The sequence below is a fragment of the Anolis carolinensis genome, chromosome 1 (assembly GCF_035594765.1).
Source record: "Anolis carolinensis isolate JA03-04 chromosome 1, rAnoCar3.1.pri, whole genome shotgun sequence".
In the NCBI taxonomy this organism is placed as follows: domain Eukaryota; kingdom Metazoa; phylum Chordata; class Lepidosauria; order Squamata; family Dactyloidae; genus Anolis; species Anolis carolinensis.
In genome coordinates, this window is record NC_085841.1 from 270,092,606 (window position 1) to 270,118,089 (window position 25,484).

At 39.7% G+C, this 25,484-nt stretch overlaps 1 protein-coding gene across 1 annotated transcript in view; it reads right to left on the reverse strand.

Annotated features, from left to right (window-relative positions):
- otog (otogelin) overlaps positions 1 to 25,484 on the reverse strand; it is a gene marked incomplete at its 5' end in the record, with an annotated part of 110,491 nt that overhangs the window by 12,352 nt on the left and 72,655 nt on the right. The window contains 11 exons of the mRNA XM_016993132.2: positions 6,685 to 6,725; positions 8,543 to 8,641; positions 8,955 to 9,056; positions 10,818 to 10,928; positions 12,330 to 12,434; positions 13,231 to 13,443; positions 14,515 to 14,709; positions 15,695 to 15,833; positions 17,000 to 17,220; positions 22,562 to 22,745; positions 23,312 to 23,401. Coding sequence (XP_016848621.2) covers positions 6,685 to 6,725; positions 8,543 to 8,641; positions 8,955 to 9,056; positions 10,818 to 10,928; positions 12,330 to 12,434; positions 13,231 to 13,443; positions 14,515 to 14,709; positions 15,695 to 15,833; positions 17,000 to 17,220; positions 22,562 to 22,745; positions 23,312 to 23,401 — 1,500 coding nt within the window. The remainder of the gene's footprint in view (positions 1 to 6,684; positions 6,726 to 8,542; positions 8,642 to 8,954; positions 9,057 to 10,817; positions 10,929 to 12,329; positions 12,435 to 13,230; positions 13,444 to 14,514; positions 14,710 to 15,694; positions 15,834 to 16,999; positions 17,221 to 22,561; positions 22,746 to 23,311; positions 23,402 to 25,484) is intronic.

Below are 25,484 nucleotides of genomic sequence, written 5' to 3' on the forward strand. Positions count from 1 at the left end.
TCTTCTGACTGCTGCTTCTCTTCCTCCGTACCATGTGGTGCCTAGAAGCAGGGGCCCCTTGGTGTCTTCGTTTTTTGGATTTGTTCCTTGGGTTATTTGAGGTGCTGATTCAGAAAATGGCATTGGATAGACCACATCAGCTCTAGATTATTGAATATGGTTTAATACAAATATGGTGGGTGAGCAGACGAGAACTATTGGATGGCATATGTTCTGTATCAGAAACGAGAGCTGATGTCATCTAGCCAATGCAATTCTCTGAATCAGCACCCCAAATAACCAAACCAAATCTAAAGTTGACAAAAAACTGAGTTGTAACCCTTTTGGTAGTAATGCTGGAGAGTGGTCCCTGATCAAAAAAAGCTTGGGGAAGATGTAGTCAGATTAGAGCTTGTGGTCGTTGTTTGGATATTACTTGGTTGGTTTTTAAAAGATGGATCCCTCTGCTACCACTTTGGCACTGTTTGCTTGTTTTAAAATTCACGACGATCACCTACACTTAAAACACACACCTTGAAATACCTTTCTGTGAGAAATAAAGGCAGGAAGGAAGCACTTTGGCAGACCTACAGGGGGCAGCGCCAGGGATCTGCGCGCAAAAGCACGTTGGGTCGGGGGCGCAGTCCAAGAAGAGACTCGACGCCTCGCAAACGAGTTCCAGATCCCCCTCTTGTTGCCTCAGACTTTTGGGGAACTCGGGGCAAAGCAGCCACACCAGGCGTCTTTCCCTGCCTGAGCCTTTTCCAAATAGAGGAGCCACAGAAAAGCGGGGTCTTGAAGTCCCTGGAGATGCGCAGCGCTCCTTCCCTTGAGTTGAAGAGGAAGAGCGCAAAGTTTGAGGCGCGTTTCCTGTGGGCAGGCAATGGCATCCCCTTGGGCTCCAAAGGCGGGTCCCACCCAAAGCGCTGCTGCCCTCGCCTCCTGAAAGGCAGGGCCCTCTCCTGCTGTGTATGTCGGTGGGGTCTCTGTGGTGCGAGAGAGAGAGAGAGAGAGAGACCCCCGTTTGGCTGCTCCGAGGAGGCAAGGCGCGTGTTTTCTTCCTTTCTTTCCTTTCTCCCTCCCTCCCTCTCCTCACTTTCTCTTGGCCGGGCGCAGCCATGAGACGAAAGTGGGAGGAAGAAACATTAACTCCAACAGCTGTTTCTTGACCTCGCCTGTCAGTCTGCCCGAACATACATTTTTGAGAGTCCTGTTCGGGGAAACAAAAAGGGGGATTTTCGGGCACTGGGGGCCGAGTGGCATTTGCGTCCGGACAGAGGGCTTGGGGGACTCTTCCCCAAAGTGGCCAAACCGGCGCCGCTGCCTTTCTCCCCCAACCAAGGAAGGCAGGAAGGAAGGAAGGCAGCCTCCTTTGCCTTCTCCTGGGCACAAAGCTAGGAAAGAAGTAACTCGACTAAGCTGCCTGCCTGCCTCCCTCCCTCGCCTGCAGCCTCCCCGCTCTTTCCTCCTCCTCCCGACGCACGCGCTTCCTAGCTAGCTCTAGCTCCCCTCACACACACACACATTCTCCCCTCCTGGAGAGGTCATATTGCGTTTATAAGACGCACTGACTTTTTCCCTCTATTTTTTGGGGGGGGGGAGTGCGTCTTATAAAACGAAAAATACAGTATGTTATTTAGGATATGTTAAGTTTTGATTGTTTTGTTCTTATACATATTATTTAATAATCTGAAAAGTTTTCTCACTGCTGGTTGAAATTACAAGAGTTTTTGTGTATGTTTAATAAATTATAATATTTTGGGTTGTGTTTGTGAAATATTCATTCGTGCAAAGTAAAAAAAAAAACTTCTGACAAGTAAACATCGTGTTTACGCAAAACCTATTTGTGCAGAAAAAGATATCAAAAATGCTAAAACTCTGAGTTGGTTAATTATTTTCCCCAATGCCAACTTTAACATTTTAAAACCATTATTTTCCTCACCGATATTTCTGTATGTTCTATCCAAGAGAAAGCTTACATTTTAGGTAGCATACATAAGCTTTTGTGGTAACTGAGGCTGGATCTACACTAGCCCACTACCCCAGGGCCAATTTGGCATGGCATACACAGGCACTCAACTCCTGGCCACTGTGCAGGTAGGAGGGACTCCTGGCAGCCCAGCATTACTGAACCCAGTTTGGCATTACAGGACAGCCACTTTTACCATTCCCCTCCCATTCTCCATATCATGCTGTTCTCCAACCAATACATGGGTCCTCCTGGTGAGACTGGCTGGGGTGATGATGGAGGGGGGAGAGAACGAAGAGGATGAATCACCCCCCCAATCCCCCCTCCATTCCTCTATAACCCTGTCACCCTGGCCAACATCACTGCAGGCAACAGCTGACTGAAAAAAGAAAACTCAGAAACTGCCATGAAACAGAGAACGGGAGAAGATGGTAAGTGCCATCTCATGTCCCCACCACCCGAGCCCAGGAGACATGGAATGGCAGTGTAAACAGTTCCGGCTAGTTCCATCTCAGAACCATCCAACTGTTTACATCGGCTCAAAATTGCAAGGTATCCCATTACTTTGGTTAATATGGGTCAAGATGTCATTAAGGTGGCCTTGCCCCATATTACCCCAGAACAGTTCTGTGTGATGTATGGTCACCGTGGATCTGTTCCAGGGCCTTTCCACACTAAGTGGTCAATGTACATGTGCCTGAGAGAAGGCTATGCATATACATTTTCTTTGCAGCTAATATTGCGTCTGCAAAGAACCGTCCGGCGGAGCTGTCCCGAGTTGTCAGAGGTTTGTTATATCCCGTCCCTCAAGACGGGATCCCTGACAACTCGGCAGCCCGCTGTGAAGCATTTGCTCGGTTCTTTGCAGACAAAGTCGCTTTGATCCGTTCTGGCTTTGACACCATATTAACGGCAGTCTCCGAGGATGTAGCAAGAGCACCTGCTTGTCCTATTTTGATGGATTCGTTTCAATTGGTTCAGCCTGAGGACGTGGACAAGGTGCTTGGAGAGGTGAGGGCTACCACATGCATCCTAGACCCCTGCCCATCCTGGCTAGTGAGAGAAGCCAGAGGGGGATTGGCCGAGTGGGTGAAGGTGGTGGTGAATGCCTCCCTTCGGGAAGGCATATTTCCAGCGAGCCTTAAATTGGCTGTGATCAAACCGCTGTTGAAGAAGCCATCACTGGACCCCACTCAATTGGATAGCTATCGGCCTATTTCCAATCTCCCCTTTTTGGGCAAGGTCGCGGAACGTGTGGTGGCCGCACAACTCCAGGCATTCTTGGTTGACACTGATTTTCTAGATCCGGCGCAGTCTGGTTTCAGGCCGGGGCATGGTACCGAGACAGCCTTGGTCGCCTTAGTCGATGATCTACGCCGGGAACTGGACAGGGGGAGTGTGTCCCTGCTGGTTCTGCTGGACCTCTCAGCGGCCTTCGATACCGTCGATCACGGTATCCTTCTGGGGCGCCTTGCCGGGATGGGTCTCGGAGGTACTGTTTTGCAGTGGCTCCGGTCCTTCCTGGAGGGGCGTTCCCAGATGGTGTCATTGGGGGACACCTGCTCGGCCCCACAACCATTGACTTGTGGGGTCCCGCAGGGTTCAGTACTGTCCCCCATGTTGTTCAACATATACATGAAGCCGCTGGGAGAGATCATCAGGAGTTTCGGGGTTCGGTGTCATCTGTACGCAGATGATGTCCAGCTCTGTCACTCCTTCCCACCTGTCACTAAGGAGGCTGTTCAGGTCCTGAACCGGTGTCTGGCCTCTGTGTCGGACTGGATGAGGGCGAACAAATTGAAACTGAATCCAGACAAGACAGAGGTCCTCCTGGTCAGTCGCAAGGCTGAACAGGGAATAGGATTACAGCCTGTGTAGGACGGGGTCGCACTCCCCCTGAAGACACAGGTTCGCAGTCTGGGGGTTCTCCTGGACTCATCGCTGAGCCTGGAGCCCCAGGTCTCGGCGGTGGCCAGGGGAGCCTTTGCACAACTAAGACTTGTGCGCCAGCTGCGCCCGTTCCTTGGGAGGTCTGACTTGGCCACGGTGGTCCACGCTCTGGTTACATCCCGTTTGGACTACTGCAACGCTCTCTACGTGGGGTTGCCTTTGAAAACGGCCCGGAAACTCCAATTAGTACAACGGGCGGCAGCCAGATTAATAACTGGGGCGGCTTATAGGGAGCGTACCACCTCCCTACTTAGCCAGCTCCACTGGCTGCCGATATGCTACCGAGCCCAATTCAAAGTGCTGGTTTTGACCTATAAAGCCCTAAACGGTTCTGGCCCAATCTACTTGTCCGAACGTATCTCCTCCTATGAGCCAGGAAGATCCCTAAGGTCATCTGGAGAGGCCCTGCTCTCGGTCCCGCCTGCCTCACAGGCACGGCTGGTGGGGACAAGGGACAGGGCCTTCTCGGTGGTGGCTCCCTGGCTGTGGAACACCCTCCCCAGAGAAATACGGCAAGCCCCAACCCTTTTGAGTTTTAGAAAAGCCCTGAAAACATGGCTATGTGCCCAGGCTTTTGAAGATTAAACGATAATGACAACCCGGACTGATTTACGGCTACAGCACGAGGATTTTAGAGGAATGGATTTTAATCATATGTTTTTATATTTTTTATATTGTTTTAATTGTTTTATTGGATTTTTATAGCTGTTTTAATTATGTATAGGCATCGAATTGTTGCCAATTTTGTACGCCGCCCTGAGTCCCTTCGGGTGAGAAGGGCGGGATATAAATGTTGGAAATAAATAAATAATAAATAAATATGTATGTGGCTTGACATTGCCTGTTGGCTTATGATGACCCCATGAATTTCATAGGGTTTTCTTAAACAAATAATACCCAGAGGTGGCTTTGAAACATAGCCTACAATACTTGGTATTTATTTATGATCTCCCATCCAAGTACTAACCAGTGCAGACTCTGCATAGATTCCAAGAACAGATCGGGTCAATTAGCTAGCTTGGTCCTATCACTTTTCTTGAAAGCAAGCATTATAATTACTTTATTCCAAAAATACTTATCAATCAATCAATCGTTTTTAATAAAAGAGAGGTGAAAGGAAAGTTGCCCACCAATCTGGCTTAAATTTCATCAGATCAAATGGAATGGACTCTGGACCAGAATGTGTATCAAACTTACATAGAGATATTAAATGAAGAATGTATCCAGGAGTTACAGCCTTCCATCAGAAGGCAGTTGAATAGTGTGTATTGAAAAATTATGGTGATCATGGAGAACGTCAGAAAAATATTTTCCCACTCATATGCAAAGATATAACAATTCATAACCATTAGATAGAGGCCCTGTTACATTCAGGGGTGGCTGAAGCTATAAGCCGGGTAAGCAACTGCGGGTGGCGCAAAATCCTCTAGGGGAGCCGTTGAAGAGCCAGGGCCTGGAGTGCCCAGGGAGGGTTGTGAGGGTGCCTCCCCGCATCCTGGTTCAGCACTGAGGCCTGATCCTCGATGCTCGGCTCAAAGTGCTCAGCCTCAGCTAGGAGGGTAAGGGGGAGGAACTGCCTGAATGACGGGCAGCCCCTGGCTGTCCATCATTCAGGTGGCTCCACCCCCTTCCTTTCCCAGCTTAGCGCTCTGAACCAAGTGGCAACGGGATGCGGGGGGGGGGGATGCGCAGCTGGCCCAGGCAGGGACAGCCATCCCAGTTCAGCACCAAGGCCTGGCTCAGAGCGCTCGGCCGGGAAGGGAAGAGGGCAGAGCTGCCTGAATGATGGACAGTCAGTGGCATTATTATTATTATTATTATTATTATTATTATTATTATTATTATTATTATTTGATCATCTGGAAAAAAATACACTGTGTTGTCGAAGGCTTTCATGGCCAGAGTCACTGGATTGCTGTAGGTTTTTCAGGAAGTAAGGCCATGTTCCAGAGGCATCATCTCCTAACGTTTTGCCCACATCTATGGCAGACATCCTCAGAGGTTGAGGTCTGTTGGAGACTGGAGAAGAACTTACAGCCTGAAAAACCTACAGCAATCCAAAGAACACACTACTTTCTTACAATGTTAATTGTCCCCCCATTAGTGTTTCTTTGAATTGTGTCTTGTTTTCCAAAGTTTTAATTTGTATTTATTTTACTCTTGGTAAATGAAAGGTTGATATATACATCTTAGGACCTAAATACCCTAAAAGTACCAACTCCCATCTTATTTTGGAAGCTTATACTGTTTGCTTACACTTGAAAATTACTTAGGGCTGGCCCTGGTTACATTCTGCCAGATCTTTTTGCTTTCCTTCCTTTAAGTGACAATGACAAATACATTCCTTTTTCTCAGTCTGGGAGGAAGATAGGGTACAAATAAAGCTTAAGATCATAATAAGCAGCAGGTAAGCACGTATCCTATTTCTATGGCAGCTAAGGTATATCTGCCTCATTTGTTTCCTGTGAATGAAAACATAATGGTAAAATCAATTTTTGTTCCTAAGATTATGATAACCTTCTGGTCACTTAGATATCTTTGGATTTCAGAAATGAATACATAGGGATAATGTAATTAATACTTTAATTAATTTAGTATAATATATTAACAATTATTTCAACATGGTATTTCAGTCTGTGGATGAATCCTTTATTGCAAAGACAAGAAATATCAATATATGTCAAATGTGCCATAAATCTATGAAGAAAAGGGGAAAAAACAGCTTACAGATATTTCATTATATTAGAATTACATGTAGGACATATTTAGTAAGAGATATTCCTTACCAGTTTACACTGAGGCTTAGGAATAGAGTCACAAGCACACTCTAAAATAATAATATAAAAATGAAGATGATCAGTGTTCAAAAATTATCAGTATAATGAATGCAATGAAATACCAGGCAAATTTATTCCCTTAAATGATATATGGATTTTATATGATCTATAGATAAATAGCATCATTCTGTGAGGACGGAAAATTGTGATCTATAGATAAATAGCATCATTCTGTGCAGACTGCTTCAGTAAGCCAGTCACATTTGGCTGTCGTTGCTTCCACCAATTTCCCACCTAGGCACTCAAAAAAGGCTTTATTGCTCTATACCACCCAGAGAAGGACATGATTCCTTTTTAAAATAAAAGTATAATACAGAATTAACTATTATCAAAAAAAGAAACCATCCCCTTCTCGGAACAGAGTGGTAAAAGGTCCAAAGAAGCACGGACAGTCTCTACTAGTTTAGCACTCTTTTGAGGGGAAGCTACCATCTTCCTGCCCAGGCATATAAAAGGCTGATCGAACACATTGATGCTAAACCCAACAGGATTTTGCCTGGCATCTGATAGCTAATTTCTTTTGAATTAATTTTTTCCTTATATTTTGGCCACATTAAATTACTTGTTTCCTATACAGACAGTTCCCGAGTTACAAACATCTGACTTACAAATGACTTAAGTCGCTTCTGGTGTGAGAGAATTGTACGTCTGCAAGGACGTTGTCCAGGGGATGCCCGGATGGTTTTACCATCCTGTGAGAGGCTTCTCTCATGACCCCACATGGGGAGCTAGACCTGACAGACGGGAGTTCACCCTGCTCCCCAGATTTGAACCACCAACCTTTTGGTCAGCAGTCCTGCCGGCACAAGGGTTTAACCCATTGCGCCACTGGGGGCTCCTAAGAACAGAGATGAGATCACAGGTAGTGAGATAAATCTACCCTTCAGATGGGAAATCCACTCCTGAAAGAGTTATCATGGGAAAACGTTATCTCCACTGAAGCTTTTTCATCAATTCTTGTTTTCATAACCATCCAAATATTGCAAAATCCAGTTATCACAGGGACAGAAAGTGAGGTGAAATCTTTTGAACAGGGGTACAGACAGCAAAACAAACACCACATAGATAATAACTCTTCCCTATGCTATCTAAAGCCATACACACAGAGAGAGAGATAGAGATATATATGGCTGGAATTACACTAAAAAGTATCTGTTCTGACTTACATACAAATTCAGCTTGAGAACAAACCTAACCTATCTTGTTCATAACTTGAAGACTGTACACAGATAAGAAATGCTTATGGCCTACAATTCCCATCAGCCCTAACAAGCCTAGTCAGTGGTGAGGGAATGTGTAGGAATATGGCACTGACAATATGTAGAGGGTCATAGCTGTCCATCCCTCCTTTATATATCTAGTAAAAGTGAAATTATGGTTCTGGTCAATCAATAAAGATTTATTTTCCCTTCCTGCTGCAATCCCTTGCGCTTGTCAAGAAAATACCTCTCAGGTTTTCAGATCCCCTAAAACTTCTGCAAAAGAAACGGTTAACACTAAGCTTAAGCTGTTGATAACCAAATCTTTACCAAAAATAAAAATTGATTACATTTTTATTAATTTTTAAATTATGAACAAAAAATAAATGATCAAAATGGATCAAGATGAAAGCACTAGCTGAGAGAACACTTCAAAACTATTCAGTATTATCTCTATTCTGTTCTTTACAATATAGCTACCTTACTGATGACTGCATTTTACTAGAAACTGTATTATTTTTCAATGTTTTATAATCTAGCATTGCTGTTTGCATTATCAGATACCCTGACCTAACCTGATTAAATGGCAATGAAAGAAAGGCAATTACCGCATGTATGATATGGACAGCACTTTTCTGGGCCCCACACTTCTACCAAGGACATTCCTAAGACACACTTAAATTCAGGACAACGATAGGTTTCACAAACTGCAAATTAAAATGCAAGAAGGAAATGAACTGTAAATTTATGACCAAAGCCTAAAAAATCTCATGTTTAACAAATTAACAATAAATGTGCATTCTTAGCAGTTATAGAACTCATATAGTAAATTCTATGCTAAGATATAGAATTTCTCCCTCTGATGAGTGGGAAAGAATCATACCCATACAGTTTACTACTAAATTTTTCATTGAATATAACAGGTATGTGATTATTTAAAACTTGGGAAATTGTAGAATAGAATAATAAACAAAATCTCTAGAATAATAAACAGAACCTTTAGAAAAATTGTAAACTTACTACACTGGTAAGCAGGACAACATCTGTCTGTTGTATTGCCATCCACAATAAGTACTTCTCCTTCTTGACACACTGGAAGTTGATCAGAGCAAATTCCACATGCTGATAAAAAAGAAATGTATAAATTGTTCAATTTTTATCTTTCTGAGTGTTCTATAACTGGACAAACTATTTGTACTACGTATGGTGAAACTACCATTCAGAAGGTAAGATGCTAACCAATGTCATTTCAGAAAGGAGATTGTTCAGGGTTAAAATAGAACTTTTACTATGCTGGGTTGTTGTATGTATTCCAGGCTGTATGACCATGTTCCAGAAGTATTCTCTCCTGACGTTTCGCTCACATCTATGGCAGGCATCCTCAGAGGTTGTGAGACATGGAGAAACTAGGCAAGGAAGGTTAATATATATCTGTGGAAGCCAGCATGAATGTTGCAGTTAATCACCTTAATTAACATTAGAAAGGTTCGTCTCTTGCCTGGGGGGCATCCTTTGTTCAGAGTCATTAGCTGTCCATTCACGCTGGCTTCCAACTGACAAAGAACTCTTCTCACACTCTGGACTTTCCACAGATATATATTAACCTTCCTTGCCTAATTTCTCCATGCCTCACAACTTCTGAGGATGCCTGCCATAGACGTGGGTGAAACATCAGGAGAGAATACTTCTGGAACATGGCCATACAACCCTGTGATCCCAGCCATGAAAGCCTTCAACAACACATTTTACTATGCTATTTGTTACCACTATTTAAAAATGCTGTATCACTGTACTTCTCTGCAAATTTAGCTTTCTTGATTAACTTTTGACTATATATATATTGCCCATTTCTTCCTGGTATTAGGGACAGGCTTTTTAGTATTCCGTACATAACCTTAAGTCACATCTGCAAGCTTAGGGTTTGACTGTAGACGATATAATTAATGAATTGTCCCCCAAGTTTTAGAATAGTAAGTAAACAGCCTATCCTTACTATGGCTGTTTTGCTCTTTCACTAAATGAACCCTAGGTTAAGGTAAAGGTTTTCCCTTGACATTAAGTCTAGTCGTGTCCGGCTCAGGGGGTTGGTGCTCATCTCCATTTCTAAGCTAAAGAGCTTGCATTGTCCGTAGACACCTCCAAGGTCACGTGGCCGGCATGACTGCATAGAGCACTGTTACCTTCCCGTCAGAGCAGTACCTCTTGATCTACTCACATTTGCATGTTTTTGAACTGCTAGGTTAGCAGATGCTGGGACTAATATTCTGTTTCCCCAAAAATAAGACATCCCTGAAAAATAAGACCTAGTAGAAGTTTTTCTGAATTGCTAAATATAAGGCATCCCCCGAAAGTAAGACCTAGCAAAGGTTTTGTTTGGAAGCAGGCCCAGTGCCTGCCAAGCAGAACACCAGAGCATGCAGGATTGGTAAATGTACATACCAGTTGTACATGGAAATAATGGTAGTAACAAGAAATTCTTGATAGGATTCACAGTTTGTCTGGTTATGCTGGTTTGTGATGACAACTACTGTACAGTATATAATAAATGTTCAAATTTTTTTTGTTCAACAATAAATGTGAATTCTTCTTCATGGAAAAATAAGACATCCTCTGAAAATAAGACCTAGCGCATCTTTGGGAGCAAAAATTAATATAAGACACTGTCTTATTTTTGGGGAAACACGGTAGCGGGAGTAAGTACAGCAGCTCAGCGGTTTAATCCGCTGTGCCACCAGGGGTTCCTATGAACCCTATCCAGATATAAAATATAGCAATTGATCAGTATAGTACAACTGCTCTTAAGGCAGTGCTCTCTTTCCTCCTGTCAGTCATCCTTTTGTCCATATTAATTTTCAGGGTATCAATGAGAATAATTGGACATACCACAGATGTAGGATACACAGCAAGTGCCTTCCACATGGGCAGCAATCAAGGTTTGATCTGCTCGACAGTTTGGAATCTCTTCCATGGGCTCACACTTTGCTGGATCACATTCTGAAACAAACAGCATATTATTAGAAAATAAACTAATCTCTAGTCAATAATGACAATGATATTAATTCAGCCGCAGTGCCTATCACTTCAAAGCAAAATTATGGTCTACAGCTGTTGCTCTATATTGTTTGAAGGTGCTCGGATTTGTGCCCTTCACTGTCATATGAGTTGTCTTTTGTGACTAGTCATAAATTCCATGGTAGCCATTTTGTGTTGGAGGACAAGAGAGTTTTTCAAATTCCCAAACTGCCCACAGGTGCTGAAATCCTTAGTCTAGCATGTATTAGACTCATAAATGCTAGATCAGAAGCCCGTCATATCCGCACAGTTTATTAAATATAATCTTTTAAAACTTGGTGACTTAATCTAATCAATCCAGTATGGATGCATTGAAAAATGCCTACAGGTCAAAGGGACATTGCCAAGATCTTCTCTGAGAAGAGGCTTAGAGAAGCATTTGCCTGGATATTTCCTCTGCAACTAAAAATGTATCTCTCATTTTTAATGATGATGTGAAAAATGGACACAAAGAGCTCATAAAAACAAACATTTTTGCAGTCAGGGTTGGATCAAACATTGCCTGCTCAGGAGCTGTCACAATGTGTAATTCTGAAGGGTGGGCTCTGGAACTGCTTCTTTAGGTCCTGGGGGTTGTGAAAGAGGCTGCCCTTGGGACTAATCTGGGAGTTTCCTCTGCCCTATAAAGTCCTGAGGCTTGGGAGGGAGTGCCCTCAGTTCAGGTGTCTTGCCCAAGGAAAGGCTGAGGGGGTGGCCATAGGTTGACACTTAGCATCAACTAGACCCACATCAGGTTGCTCCCCCATTTCTTTGCTTATCCCTAGGATCAGCTCACTTAAATAGGCTATAGTTAAAATAAAGTGGTCCTTACTCAACTCAGTTTTCTGTGTCTAGTCTCTACACTACTACTCTGTCCACTTCTGCAGTACTAGATTTGTAAGATGTGCAAACAATGGAGGTCAAAATTGTGGCAAGTGCTTAGAGCATCATTTGTTTGTATGTGCTTGTTTGGATCTTGAACAAAACTTTGTATCTCTGCATGCTTAGGGTGTTCACAAAGGACTGAAGGAAAATAAACGTATCCTCATGAATGTCTTCTTAGTTATCACTAGAAATTTTAACTTTTGACTGCAAATGCAAGCCAATTTGAACTTCACTGAAGTATTTGGTCTAGTTTGGGCATAGACAAATTTCAGCCCTCCAGGTGTTTTGGACTTCAATTTCCACAATTCGTAACACCTAGAGGGCCAAAGTTTGCCTATGCCTGGTCTAGTGGGATCCACACACTTTATCTAACCCATATAATAACAATGCTGAAGGTCAAATATTCAGTAAGTACAAACTACTTCATCGAATAATTGCATTTCTTCACTCAATACTTACCACAACTGTAAACAGGACAACAGGAATCATCCTGGTAATAGGTCACCAGTTTCTCCAGATCTTTGCATTCAGGAATAAATGTTTCACACAGACTCTGATTACAACCTTTTTAGACAGGGAAAAGAACACATAACCAAAAGCAAGAAAGAATATATTGTTGAATATTGTTATGAAATTATTGCATTTGCTATAAATCACTGAAGATTCCAAAAACAGATTTCGTCTTTATCTTTGATTCAATAAGGTTTAAATCTCATAGTTTCCTGTACTAAATCACACGTTACTACCTGTGTGGATCTAGTAACCATACCTATATTGTAAGACGTATAATAAACATCTCTACCTATTCATGATATCCCAAATGAACACCAAATAAAATATTTCAAAAACATACCAGGAAGAAGTACAAGTAACAATAGTAACTAAAGGAAAATATATACTAAAATTTCAGCGTGTACAAGCAATGTATCTTATTTATTTCTTCCTTAAATTTCCACTGACACCATTACATTTCTAATAAACCTTTTCCTTTATATGTAGCATACCATCAATCATGCAGGGGAGGGAATGTTTCTGGGCAAAATGTCTTGTCAGCTTACCATAACCTACTGGAAAAATTGCTTTCTTACTACCACTCATATTATTTATTTATCTATTCTCCAGGTTCTACGAACTGTCTTCTTCTTTTCTTTCTACAAAATTAATTCTTGTCAAAATATTCTAACTTGTAAAAACAAGTACATTGTATTTAAATAAATACAAACTGGGTCATTTTGTGTTAATCTGTGTATTTTTCAAAATAAAGAAATAATTTAAGGCACAAAATGAATCCTGATCCAACTACAGGTTCCAAAATAATGAAACAAATGTAGCAGTAAGGAGATATACAAAGAATACTCACTACAAATTTTCTGGTGACAGCAGGATTGATCATCTGGAACAAGTAAGGCCACTTCCCCAAAGCGCTGACATTCTAAGTCGTAAGTAGCTGAACAGTTGTACTCTACAGGGGCAATAGTTTCGTTTTCCACACAGGTCTGCATGCAGCATCCACTATGTGAAGTTTTCCAAGTCTCACCCAGGGCACGGGGTAATCCAGAACTATCTGTACAGGCTGAAATTGTTGCCAAAATGCATTTAAAAACAAAGTGAAAGTATTTTTTCTGCTCTACTTTATGGAATGATTAATACTTAAAATGTCAACATGATATATCTAAACATGGTGGAACAAATATCAGACAATTCTCAGGAGATAGGAAAGTCTGTAATCCAAGACCCACTTGTGAATCATGCTGCTTTTTACTCCATAATTTTCAATACCAGTATATACTTCCTAGCCTTACACTTGAATTATAACACTCTGGAAGGTCTTCAGTTCTCAAGACTGCTATGAGCAAGTTGTAGTCATATACTATATCGGCATACCTATAAAACATTTATATGTGGGATTTATGCCACATTGTAAGAAGAAACTGAATAGTCGAAATGTTCTCATAATTCAGGGCTACACTTCTGTTTACAATTCACAAGACTGTTAGTTAGAGAACTAATATAGGACTAGTATCAGTTAACATGTAAAAATTTTCACAATATCCAATCATTCATTAAAAGGAACCTCTACAGACTACGGTGCAGATCCAGTGATATATAAGGAGAGCATCAAGTTGTGTATAGAATGCTATGCCTAAAGGTCTCCCTCACTATATTTATGTACAGCCTTATCATGTTCGACAGTACTTATCACTTACTGGTGATTTTTGGAATTAGTTCCCCCTCTGTGCAAGAGAAGGCCGCTCTTGCCATCTGCTCAGTGGTGTACATGTACAGCAGAAATACTGAATATGCTCCCTCAGCTTTTGGACACAGGGACCTAAATCCTGTTATTAATACTGACTAGAATAGATCTAATGGATCATGTGATTTATCTGTATGTTACCTCACCATTCAACAATTGATTGAAAGAGTATATTTTAATCAGGACTAACCAAAACAATACCAGGGAGGATTTTTTTTCTTTTAATAAAACTGCATCAGTTGAAATCTGTTTCTATTCCTGCACAGTCTTTCTGTGCTGAATAGGATCAGAATGACTGGTCACTAAGAGTCAAATGGGGGAAATGGAGGGCAGGTAACAGCAAATGAGTATATAAGGGTGCAGAAAAATGTAACAAAAACCAGTACCTACCACACTTCTCCTCTGGGATGCAGAGAACAGAGTGAACACGGTGAAGAAGGGTTCCTTCTGCGCAGACACAGCCCTCTGTTATTATTAAGCAAGAGTCTGAATTCTGAGGTTCTGGCTCCATATTCTGACATGTGCTTGGTGTATCACAGGCAGATATGCATGGCTTATAGGAGAGACCATCTGGGCAGGGAAAGGCTACAAAGACAATACACAAAGTTTTTAACATTGTTCAAATGTAACAGTTCATGTTACACGTGAATTCATAAAAAACAAACTCTAACAAATCTTTTTTTAAAACTAGAAAATAGAAATTGGTATTTGGAAAAGAAGAACAGTAAGAGGTGCTCTTATTTCCCTGCCATCTCATTACACCCATAGGATGAAATTCCATTCTTCTTGCCTTCTCCTGAACATGTCTCTATTTGTCTATTTCCTTCTTAAAGTACAGTGCCCAAAACAGATCACAATATCCCATATAGTAAGACTAGTGCAGAACAGAGTGGAACTAGTACTTAGTAGGCTTGGAAACAAGTAAGTTAATATGATTATTATATTGCCACTGTCAAAAACTAATTAAAATATATAATTCACCGCACATAAACATTAGATAAAATTTCTTTCTCATAGGTACACCACAACGGGCTTGAGTTTAAGTCTATTACTTGGATTTAAGTTCAGTACTCCTCACATACAAAATTGCCCTTGCTACTTGCAGACACATATTTATTGGGGCCAATAGCTAACAGTATACAGGCAGTTCCCGAGTTACAAACACCTGACTTACAAATGACTCATAGTTAAAAACGGAGGTGAGACAACAGGAAGTGAGAGAAATCTGCTCCTAGGAAGCAAAATTCACTCCTGAAAGAGTTATCATGGTAAAGGTGTTTCAACGGAAGCTTTCTCACCAATCCTTGTTTCCATAACAAGCCAAATTTTTCAAAATCACAGGGGCGGAAAGTGAGGTGAAATCGTCTGAACAGGGGCACAGAGAGCAAAACAAACAACACAGGGGCGTTGACCCTTTCCTATGCTATCAAAATCTAAACAATATATACTTTTGGCAGGAGTTACACTGAAGAAGTCTACTTAACTTACAAACAAATTCAAGTTAAAAACAAATGTAGATAACCTATCTTGTTCCTAACTTGGGGACTGACTGTATTTGCAAAGTACTTACAGCAGTAACTGGAACTCCTCCATTCTATGCAGATATTAAATTTGTTACACATGGCAACATAAGCAGCTAGTGCTATACATGGATTTTGAATGTATTCTGTATCTTGAACCCACAAATCACAGAAGGAATCTGGAGAAATCTTAATACACAAACACACAAGAGTATAATTTGGACTGTTGGTTTAATAATATAGGAGAACATTACAGCAAAGATAAAAATAATAAATGTGACATAAAACATAATAGCCCCCTTTTTCAAGATAGGCTAATGAGGGTTTTTTAAGCAGTCTCCCTCTCTCAGTTTCTCTTCTCATCTGCATCATAGAAGATATTACTAACCTAGTTTATATGGCTGTTTATTTATTCTTTTAGATCTGTTTTCTCAGAAAATTCCAGTGACTAACATCAATCAAACAAAATAGAATGAGCTGTTAACCACTAGCTAGCAAAAATAGTATTTTCAGTTTAAAACAAAACTAATGAAGAACCAATAGATTCAAATACAATATAATGTTTTAACCATGTTAAGACTGTTTGGTGCACAATCTATAATTTATTAGGTCCAATATGTTTAATTGATAATGACGTTGGGGCACTATAATATAGAACACTGATCATTTACCTTTAACATTCCTCATACTGAGGTCAGAAAAACAATCAATACAAAATGGGTCATTCCTAGCATAGCCCAAAAACAAGCAGGACTCACTTTATTAGAACTATTATGTTTTGATTAAAGACTAGCTCAGGGAAACTCTTTGAATGCAGAAGTAGCTGTGTTAACCATAAGAATTGTGGTAATATTAGACCAATGAAAAAGACATAAACATCTGTATGTAGCTGTGGAATAATCATCTCGAAAATAGCATTGGAAATATATGGTACAAATAGTAAGTTATTCATGACAAACCCTCTCTGAAACATTGCCATGCACCTAGACATTTGTTGTATTGACATTAAACTCATGAAATGATCAATGGTTGTTAGAAAACAGCAGTGTAAAGTAATATATGGACTACTAATAGTTTGTGGAAAATGGGACAGCGCCCATACTCTGATATGCTGCCCTCTTCACATGAAAGTAAGTTCTATGACACCTAAGCCATGTGCTCTCCTTGAAGGTCTCTTTTCTGGAATGATTGCCTCAATGATAAGTTATCACATAGCAGATGTGTTGGCAAAGTAGTTGTTTGGGGTAAAATAAAACCTGTAAGTCAAAATGGTTCACTCCTAAAATATCAATAGGAACAAACAACAAGAAGCAACAATCCATATGTTCAAGAACCAGATAAAGTAAATAACATACATGAGGATGGCAGCTGTTAAAGGTATCATTCAACAACATATTTAAACAAGGTGAACAATCTCTGAGCGAACAGTTTGTTTCACGAGTTCTCTGTCTTCCAGTATACTTCAATGTATTTGGCACCTGCCAGCTATCCATAAAGACAACTGATGCACCCACAGTACTTAAAACAGTACCACTGGGTAACATGAGGTCATTTGTTGAGCTTCCATCACAGAAACCTGCAAAAGAGAATAGTGCATAATTTAATATAACACCACTATGTTGCCATAAAGCATCAAACCATTTATCACAACATGAATGCTTGTTGAATGCTTCACTTCCTCTCCTTACAGAAATATCCATTCAGCACAATATGCTGTAAAAATTGTCCATCCGCTATAAATGTACATGAAACATCTCATTCCTAATAATGTTACATACAAATGATCCAATTAATTTCAATGGAATATATTTGTGTAATATAAACTTATTATATAACATAGATAGCACTACACAAATGCTGGAAGATTGAGACATGGAAATACATCATACAAGGAAGATAAATAGCTGGACAGTAAACCATATTAAATACTAAAATCAAAAAGTAAATATATTAATCAGTGTAATGGGGGAAAACAGGAAAATCTCCTAAGACTTAAAATAATTATAGAAATATTGTCTAAAATGTGTTAATATTATCTGAATTAAAATTTCAAAAAAAATTAAAATTATGTCAATAAAACTATTAAAAGTTGAGAATAATTTTAAGAAGTGTTTTCCTGGGTTCAAAAGGATGTCTATATAGGCAGTGAGAAAGCCTTACAAAATAAAACATTCCCTTCTATAGCTCTACCACTATTCTGCATCTTCAAAATATAATCAAAACAACTTTATGCAAGTTATTATGTAGTCCCATACATTATTTTCAATGATACTGTTCTTAAGAAAAGTATGGTTGCAGCCTAAGCACATTTACGATTACAGCATAAATGTAATTTAGAAACCACTGTAAAATGACAATGATTTCTCTTATATATTAAAAAGCTACAAACAAAATAAAAATAAAATTATTTAATATCTGTCAAAAACAACTCAGAATTAGAATAAATAATATGAACATTTATTTCAAGCACCTCTTCTCAGTGGGAACAGAACTATTTGCAAGGTTTGAAATTTGAATAAGTATCACTGATATTTCATACTCTGCTACACATATTTGCCCTTTCTGAAACTGGCAAGCTAACCACTGTAATGATGGACTTTGCAACCAAGCCTTCCAGAAACGATAATTCAACTGTCAAAAAGAAAGATTTATATCAATAGACAGCTATGTATCTATCTTCTCATCCAAGGTTACAACGTCCAAAAAAGAATGAAGTTATGTTTATATATCACAGAGAGATAAGAAAAATTCCACCTTAAACTTTATTTTTAATTATTTACTCTTTAATGGACATCAATATAATGAAAGGTAGAAATAAATATAATAAATACTGAAATTATGAATAACACTTAAATATCAACTGCCCTAAGTTTCTCCAGGGAGAGAGGTCAGGGTGTAAATAAGGTTTTTTATTATTATTATTTGAATTTTAAGGTAGAGAGTAAGTAATTCTCTTGGTATTTTGCTTCAAAATGGTAGCAAGGAAGGGCAGGCTGCTGTACCTTGGGAGAGAAGTCTGCTTGTTTCACTTTCATATGGCTCCAGGTTGGATCACATGCCTCTCTGTTTTAAAATGTTTCAGAAGACAGAGTTCAAGAAAACCTCTTAAATCTACTTTCTAAGAGACACTGTCAGGCTGCACTGAACATAGGCCATACCTTTTGTCATGTATCTGTATCTGGTGTGTTCAAGACACCAAACACCTCCATGCCATGAGTTTCATAACCAAAGTCAAGGAATTAAAACATCTGGGGCTCTAAGCAGGAATTGGCTTAGGCTGGAAAACCTGGAGGCTGGACGGAGGAACTTTTGGGAGCTGAGGGGGTGGATTTTGGCAGATTGAAACAGAGAAGTTGTCCATGTTTTCTTCATTCGTAACTTTGCTGTATAGTAGAAACTTAGTCTTAAATAAATGTCCAATATTTTCTTGTGACTGCTACCAAGGTTCTGCAATCATCACACCTTTATCATAAAAGAGGCCTTCCCTTCAACTACTAAGTAAATGTCCATTTAAAAAAAAAGAAAAGAAAAGAAAGAACTGGCTCCATTCAATCACTGTGTGCTAGCAAGCAGAACAGTTAAGATGGTATTATGTACCATTTTCCATTTCTTGTACTTTAGTTTTCACAGCTAGTTTATGGCTGGAAAGCACAAAAAGGAATTAACGCTGATTGGGATGATGTTATCCACCTAAAGATAACTTGGTAGGCAGACCACTTTTATCATTATAGTGGGAAACAACTTTCTATCAAGGGGAAGGGCTAAGATATTCCTTGAACATGAACTTCATACAGTTGAACTTCATAATGTTTCCTGTGAATTCTAGCAATACAAATTACTATTGATGCTACTTTTGAATAGGGATCATAATACAACCAAACTATTTAAATGCTGCATGTAAAAGAGCCTTTGAAACCATAAAATATCACATTGATTCACAGATGCCACATATGGGCAACACTTTAGACTTTTCTGCCCAGCATATTTTGTAATTTGATGATGGCTCTGTGTCTGGCTGTCAAGTAATGGAGGTCATTTATCTTGCTTATAAAAGATCTCACTTATGGAACAGAACTACAATTGCCAGCAGATGCCATTAAAGGCAACATAAAGTAGCTTGTAAATTGTGTATTATATATCCTGTGGTATGACATTTTAAAGGATTTTTAAGAGCAACAAAATAGGAGGTTACCAAAATTTCTCCAGAGAAAAACTTCTAGCAATGAGCAGTATGGAATAGTTTGAGGGTTTGAACTTTGGATGAGTTCTGCTCTAGTAATTCCAATTCGAAATCCAGACTTTGAAACATAGTTGGAATAATTCAACATTTGTCCATAAAACATTTTCTCAGGGCTAAACCATTATTAAAATAACCAGGGAGACTAAACATGGCTGCAACCTGAAAATTGTAAGGGCAAAAAGAGGGGAGACAACAATATGCCAACTGATACCCTTTGGCCAGTGGTTTGTTTTCCACCCACAAAGCAATTTGAGGACTCCAGTCTTCTTTGAACACCATAAATACAGCTACTAGGGTGGGGTATGAATCTGATGCTTATCTATATTCTAATACAATTTCATGATTCCCAGAACACATGAATATATAAAATTGGGAAGAGGTAAAGTAAGCATTTATCCAACAGATAAATTCAAAATGTTTATTTAGCACTTGTACAATTCTCTAAGCTACCACTTCAAAAATACAGGCAGAAAATAATGTACATTTGAAACCACAGAGAATGGTCTTATTTAATGTTTTTGCTATAGGAGCTTTGGTAATATGTGCCAGAGCTTAATAATGACAATATAGACAACTGACAGTCCAAATAGGAAACATCCCCAGATTTAAACCCAATAATCTATTTTATTGGTACTCAGAATCACAGAACAATGCTGTTGACTGCCATTAATGCTTTTTACATTATTTTTATTGGATCCCATGATAGTACAGAGCAAAACCTTGCTTGACTTTATGGAAAGCTAAAAGTAAGGTACATTTTCTGTTTATTCCTGTCCTATTTATTTTTACATTACTTCAACATCCATGTCTCTCTTTCAAATGTTCTAAATCTGGAAACAGATCTTCACGCATCCACGGCTATCTGCAATATGATCTCAGAGGATTAAATTTGGACTGCAGATCATTTGACTGACAAACTTAGCATTTTTCTTCCACCCCTCAAACAACTGCATTATATAAATTAAGAAAGCACAAGCAGAAGAACAATTATTCTACTACTAGTGAAACTACTCACTTTGCACTGGCTGAAATAGCCCTTTGACACCTGTTTTGATATGCAAGAAGCCTTCAAGCTTACTCACTTGAGAGTTAAGAGGATTTTTTGCACACCAAACTATTACCTGCAGCTCCTAGTTTGCTAGAATCAAGGGTCCTTGCCTCAAAGATCTTCTCTCTCATAATTACTCCAAAGGCTTCAAGTGAGGGCCATAGTGAGACATACTGTCCTCATCCCGTGAGTACTGTTGGCATACTCCTTGCCTTCCTCTGAAGGAAGCAGGGGTTATCTGAAGCCCTTTGTTACTCAACACAGAAAGTTCTGTCTAGCACTGAAGCAAACTCTATTCCATTGAATTTGCTACAGATATTTCTACCATAACATATCCTTCAATGGGCATACCTTTCTCTAAGGGAGAGGTATGCCCACTCTGTTTCAAAGGGAGTACTACCTATAGAAGAGGACAAGTTGTAGCCATGTAACTGTTGTTTGGACTACTTCCCCATGGCTTCAAATGGAATCAATTATAAATCTATGCACTGATTTGGAAAGTCACCTAAAAAAGGAGTTAGTACTGCAAGCTTCACAGAAATTGACTTATTTAAATTAAGACTAATTCATGCCTTTCACAGGCTCAGGGTACACTGTAGAATTAATACAGTTTGACATCAATTTAACTGCCATGGTCCAACGCTATGCAATGGTAGGACCTGTAGTTTTACAAGGCCAAAGAATGCTGGTGCCCCACCAAACTACAAATTCCAGGATTCCATAGATTTGAGCATTAAAATGATGTCAAACTGCATTGTAGTGTAGATGCACCCTAAGTACTTCAGGCTACATTAAAGGCACATCTTTACTGACCACTTAAGTCAGCACAAGGTGCAATGAACTCTGCAGTGGCTAAATGCTACACAGGGCTGATCCAGATTTAGTTGAGGGAAAGCCGCTTAAGGCAACTTTCCCACAGGTTAAATTAACCAAGAGGAACTGATGGCAGCTGTCTTGACCCCCATCCCACACTCCCTGGGATCAGCAGTCTGAGGACATGGGATGACTATCCACTCCCACCCCTTCCTCCATGTTTCAGCTGTCGCCAGGCACAACACAACCTTCTGGTCAGTGGCTTGGCAGAGTTCTGCCAGGCCGACACCTAATTAAGAAGGCCAGGCCGAGGGAGAGGGGGGATTTTCTCCCTCCCGGCCGCCTTAGCAGGGAGCGCTCCAGCTGGCCCTGAAGTCCTGGGCAAGCGGGGTGTGTCATAGCTTTTGTCAGCCATGACAGAGGGGGAGGGGCTCTTCTTTAGGGTCCCTGCCCAACAGCACCAAACCATGTTCAGCACAGCTGGACAGTAGGGACTCCCTGTCACCTCAGTGGCAGTTTAGGGAGTCCCTGTTACATGTCAGTGTAGAACCACCCTGTAAGTTCCTGTAGCATTCACAATTCAGCCTTCTAGTTTTCATTATCATGGAACTATGATTGTAATAGAAAGAAAAGTATACACTTTTTACTGTGTCTTATAGATAATTTCATTACTATCAATTAGCATATTGTGCATGTCCTAATATTATTTTTCAATGAACAAATGGGGGGGGGGTGTATTTTCTTCCTCTGATCTCTATGAAACATTTTCCCCTTCTACCAAATATAGAATTCACAATGTTACTAAGTTTTGCTTACCGCAAAGTCCCATGGATTTTGGAACACTTGTTGCATTGAATTCTATTACCATCACACCGGTGGTATGAAACCACTGGATTTTAATATTTGTTGGGGTTTCAATGAAGTACATGAAGCCAGTATCTTCAATTTTAAATCCATATTTTCTAACAGTAGGCCAGGCATATCTTGAGTTGACAGCTATCTGGAAAATATACAGAAACATACTGAACCAAACACACAACACTGCACAAAAACAAAACAAAACAAGTGTTTTATCTAAGACAGCGTAATAGAGAATTCTTTGTGCCTATCTGGTGTCTGACCATTGCCATTTTGCAGTCTCAGTTAAGTGAAATAAATGGAAAAGTATGGTGAATATATTTGGATATGGACTGATGACAAAGTTGTGTCAGGCAAGATCTAACATTACCAGACTATTTCTTTTTAGTAAGTATGAGAAGAGTTATTCACAAGCCCTTTTCACTGAAGATTTTTTTAAATATATACTTTGAAACACAGAAATATTATTTAACTGAACCTACTAGTTCTACTTTTACTGTGTGCTCAAAATGTAAATAATGAAAGGTTGTTAAGATGTGTAATATTGCTTTAATTTTAACAACTGGATACTTTAGCTACTAGGGTCACAATCTCAACTGCTAATTTTGCTTACTAGAATAACAATCTGGAACACAATTACATTCATATAAAGCCTAAGGATCTAACACAAATCATGATTACAGTTATAACAAAAGAAATAAATGTTACCTTTCTGTTTACGCGGTCAATGATAATCTGGTTAGACAAATATGTCAAATTCAGTATTGCTATACATAGATGAGTAGAAGTTAAAATGCCCTGAATAATAAACAAGACAAACAATAGTTTACTCCATGTGTAAAAGGAACATTGGTTTCATGGCAAAACTGTCAAAGCTGAACAAATAGTTTCATGAAAACAGCATGCAATTATTATCTAAGCTTTGTGCATACTGAACAGAAAATGTTCATCAACTGTTATTTGAGAATATTAAAATGATGATTTAAATTTAAACAAACAAGGAAATGCACGTTTGAACAGCTTTTTTTTTCAAACCTTCTATATTCTGAGGCCTTGAGTAAGATTACAGGTTGTGACGGTGAATTCCATTATCAATTTATTTAACCGGATGGTAATCAAAGAGTAAAAAACAAATCAAAACAGGAACTTCAACCCTCCAGAGTGTAAATGCATTAAGGCACAACAGGTGATACAAAAGAAAACTGCAGTATTAGGGCACATTCTAAACAACAACAAAGTAGAGATGTGTGCGGTATTTGTTCCTTTTGTTTCATTCGTGTTTCCATTTCGTACCGTCCATTTGGATGGCATGAAACAGAACCCACCCCCCTCCCCCGAAACAAAAACCAACTCAAAACGAAAGGCAGGCAGGAGCCGGTATTGGCTCCAAGCCTGCTTTTTGGATTGATCGGCTGCAGGACCTGCGAGGCCCGGGTGAGTAGGCCTAAAGCCTGAACCCATAGGCCCAAAGCTCGCGGGCCTACGGGTGCAGGCTTTGGTCCTACACACTCAGGCCTTGCTGGGTCTGCTGCAGGCAAGTGCCGAGTAAGGAGCGCTCCTTACTCTGCAATTGGCTGCAGCAGGCCCAGTGAGGCCCGGGTACACTGCGTAGGCCCAAAGCCTGCACCCATAGGCCTGGGTGCTTTGGGCTAAAAGAAAACAGAGGATAGAGAAGAAGGGACCGGACTGAACAATGAAACATCTTAAGGAGGAAAAGAAATATTGGATGTGGTACAGGGAGAGTAAAAGAAAGAACTATTTGAAGAGGATGAGGCAAAGGATGGGAAAGAAGAAGTAAAGTAGAAGACAGATAGAAGAATCCATAGATCAAGTTAAAGAAGAATTTGACATTTTGTTATATGAGCACTCGGGGGGAGGGAGAACAGCGGGCCTGGGATTACCACTCCACCGCTCTCCACAAGTTGGCCTATGGGGCTGGGACGTAGTGTCTCAGAAGTGGAGAGGAAGAAAGAAGAAAGGGGGAGGGTAAGGGGACAAGGGGGGAAATGGGATGGGGACTTTGGGGGTGGAATGCACATAAGAGAGCCAATAACAGAAATTAATATTGAATATAATGTCTAGTAAACTGAAAATAGTGACACTGAATGTTAGAGGTCTGGGAACAATATGTAAAACTAAAAGAATTGGAAATTTATTGAAAAAGGAACAAGCACATATTATTTATTTACAAGAAACTCACCAGAAAAGGGGGGGTTTGAATGAAATAAAGGCAAATTGGATTAAAGATTATGAAAAAGCATATGGGAGTTCCAAGTCAAGGGGGTAGCAGTAATTATAACAAACAAATGTAATTTTGAAATTAAGAGTGTAAAAAAGGATGATGAGGGGAGATATATTATTATAGAAGGGGAAATTGGGGGATATAAGTATGTATTGGTCAATGTGTATGCCCCAAATGAAAATCAAGGAGAATTTTATGAAAAAATATTAGGAAAAATAAAGAATTGGCAGCAACATTTTGTGATTGTGGGAGGGGACTTTAATATGCCTATGGATAGGATGAAGGATAAGTCAAACCCAACAGTAAAGGATAAAAATAACAATATAACTGAATTAAATAGAATTATGAATAAATGGGGACTAAAGGATTCATGGAGACTATTAAAGGGAGATGAAAGAAAATATACATACTATTCAGCAGTACATAAAACATATACTAGAATAGATTACCTTTTTATCTCGAAAAATATGGTAGATAAATTATTCAGTTCTGAGATAGGAATAATAAGAATATCAGACCATGCAATAGTAAATTTAGAAATTATAAATAAACAAGATTATGAACAAACAAGAAGATGGAGATTAAATTCCAATATATTAAATTATGAGGAAATTATTAGAAGAATAGGAGCAAATTGGC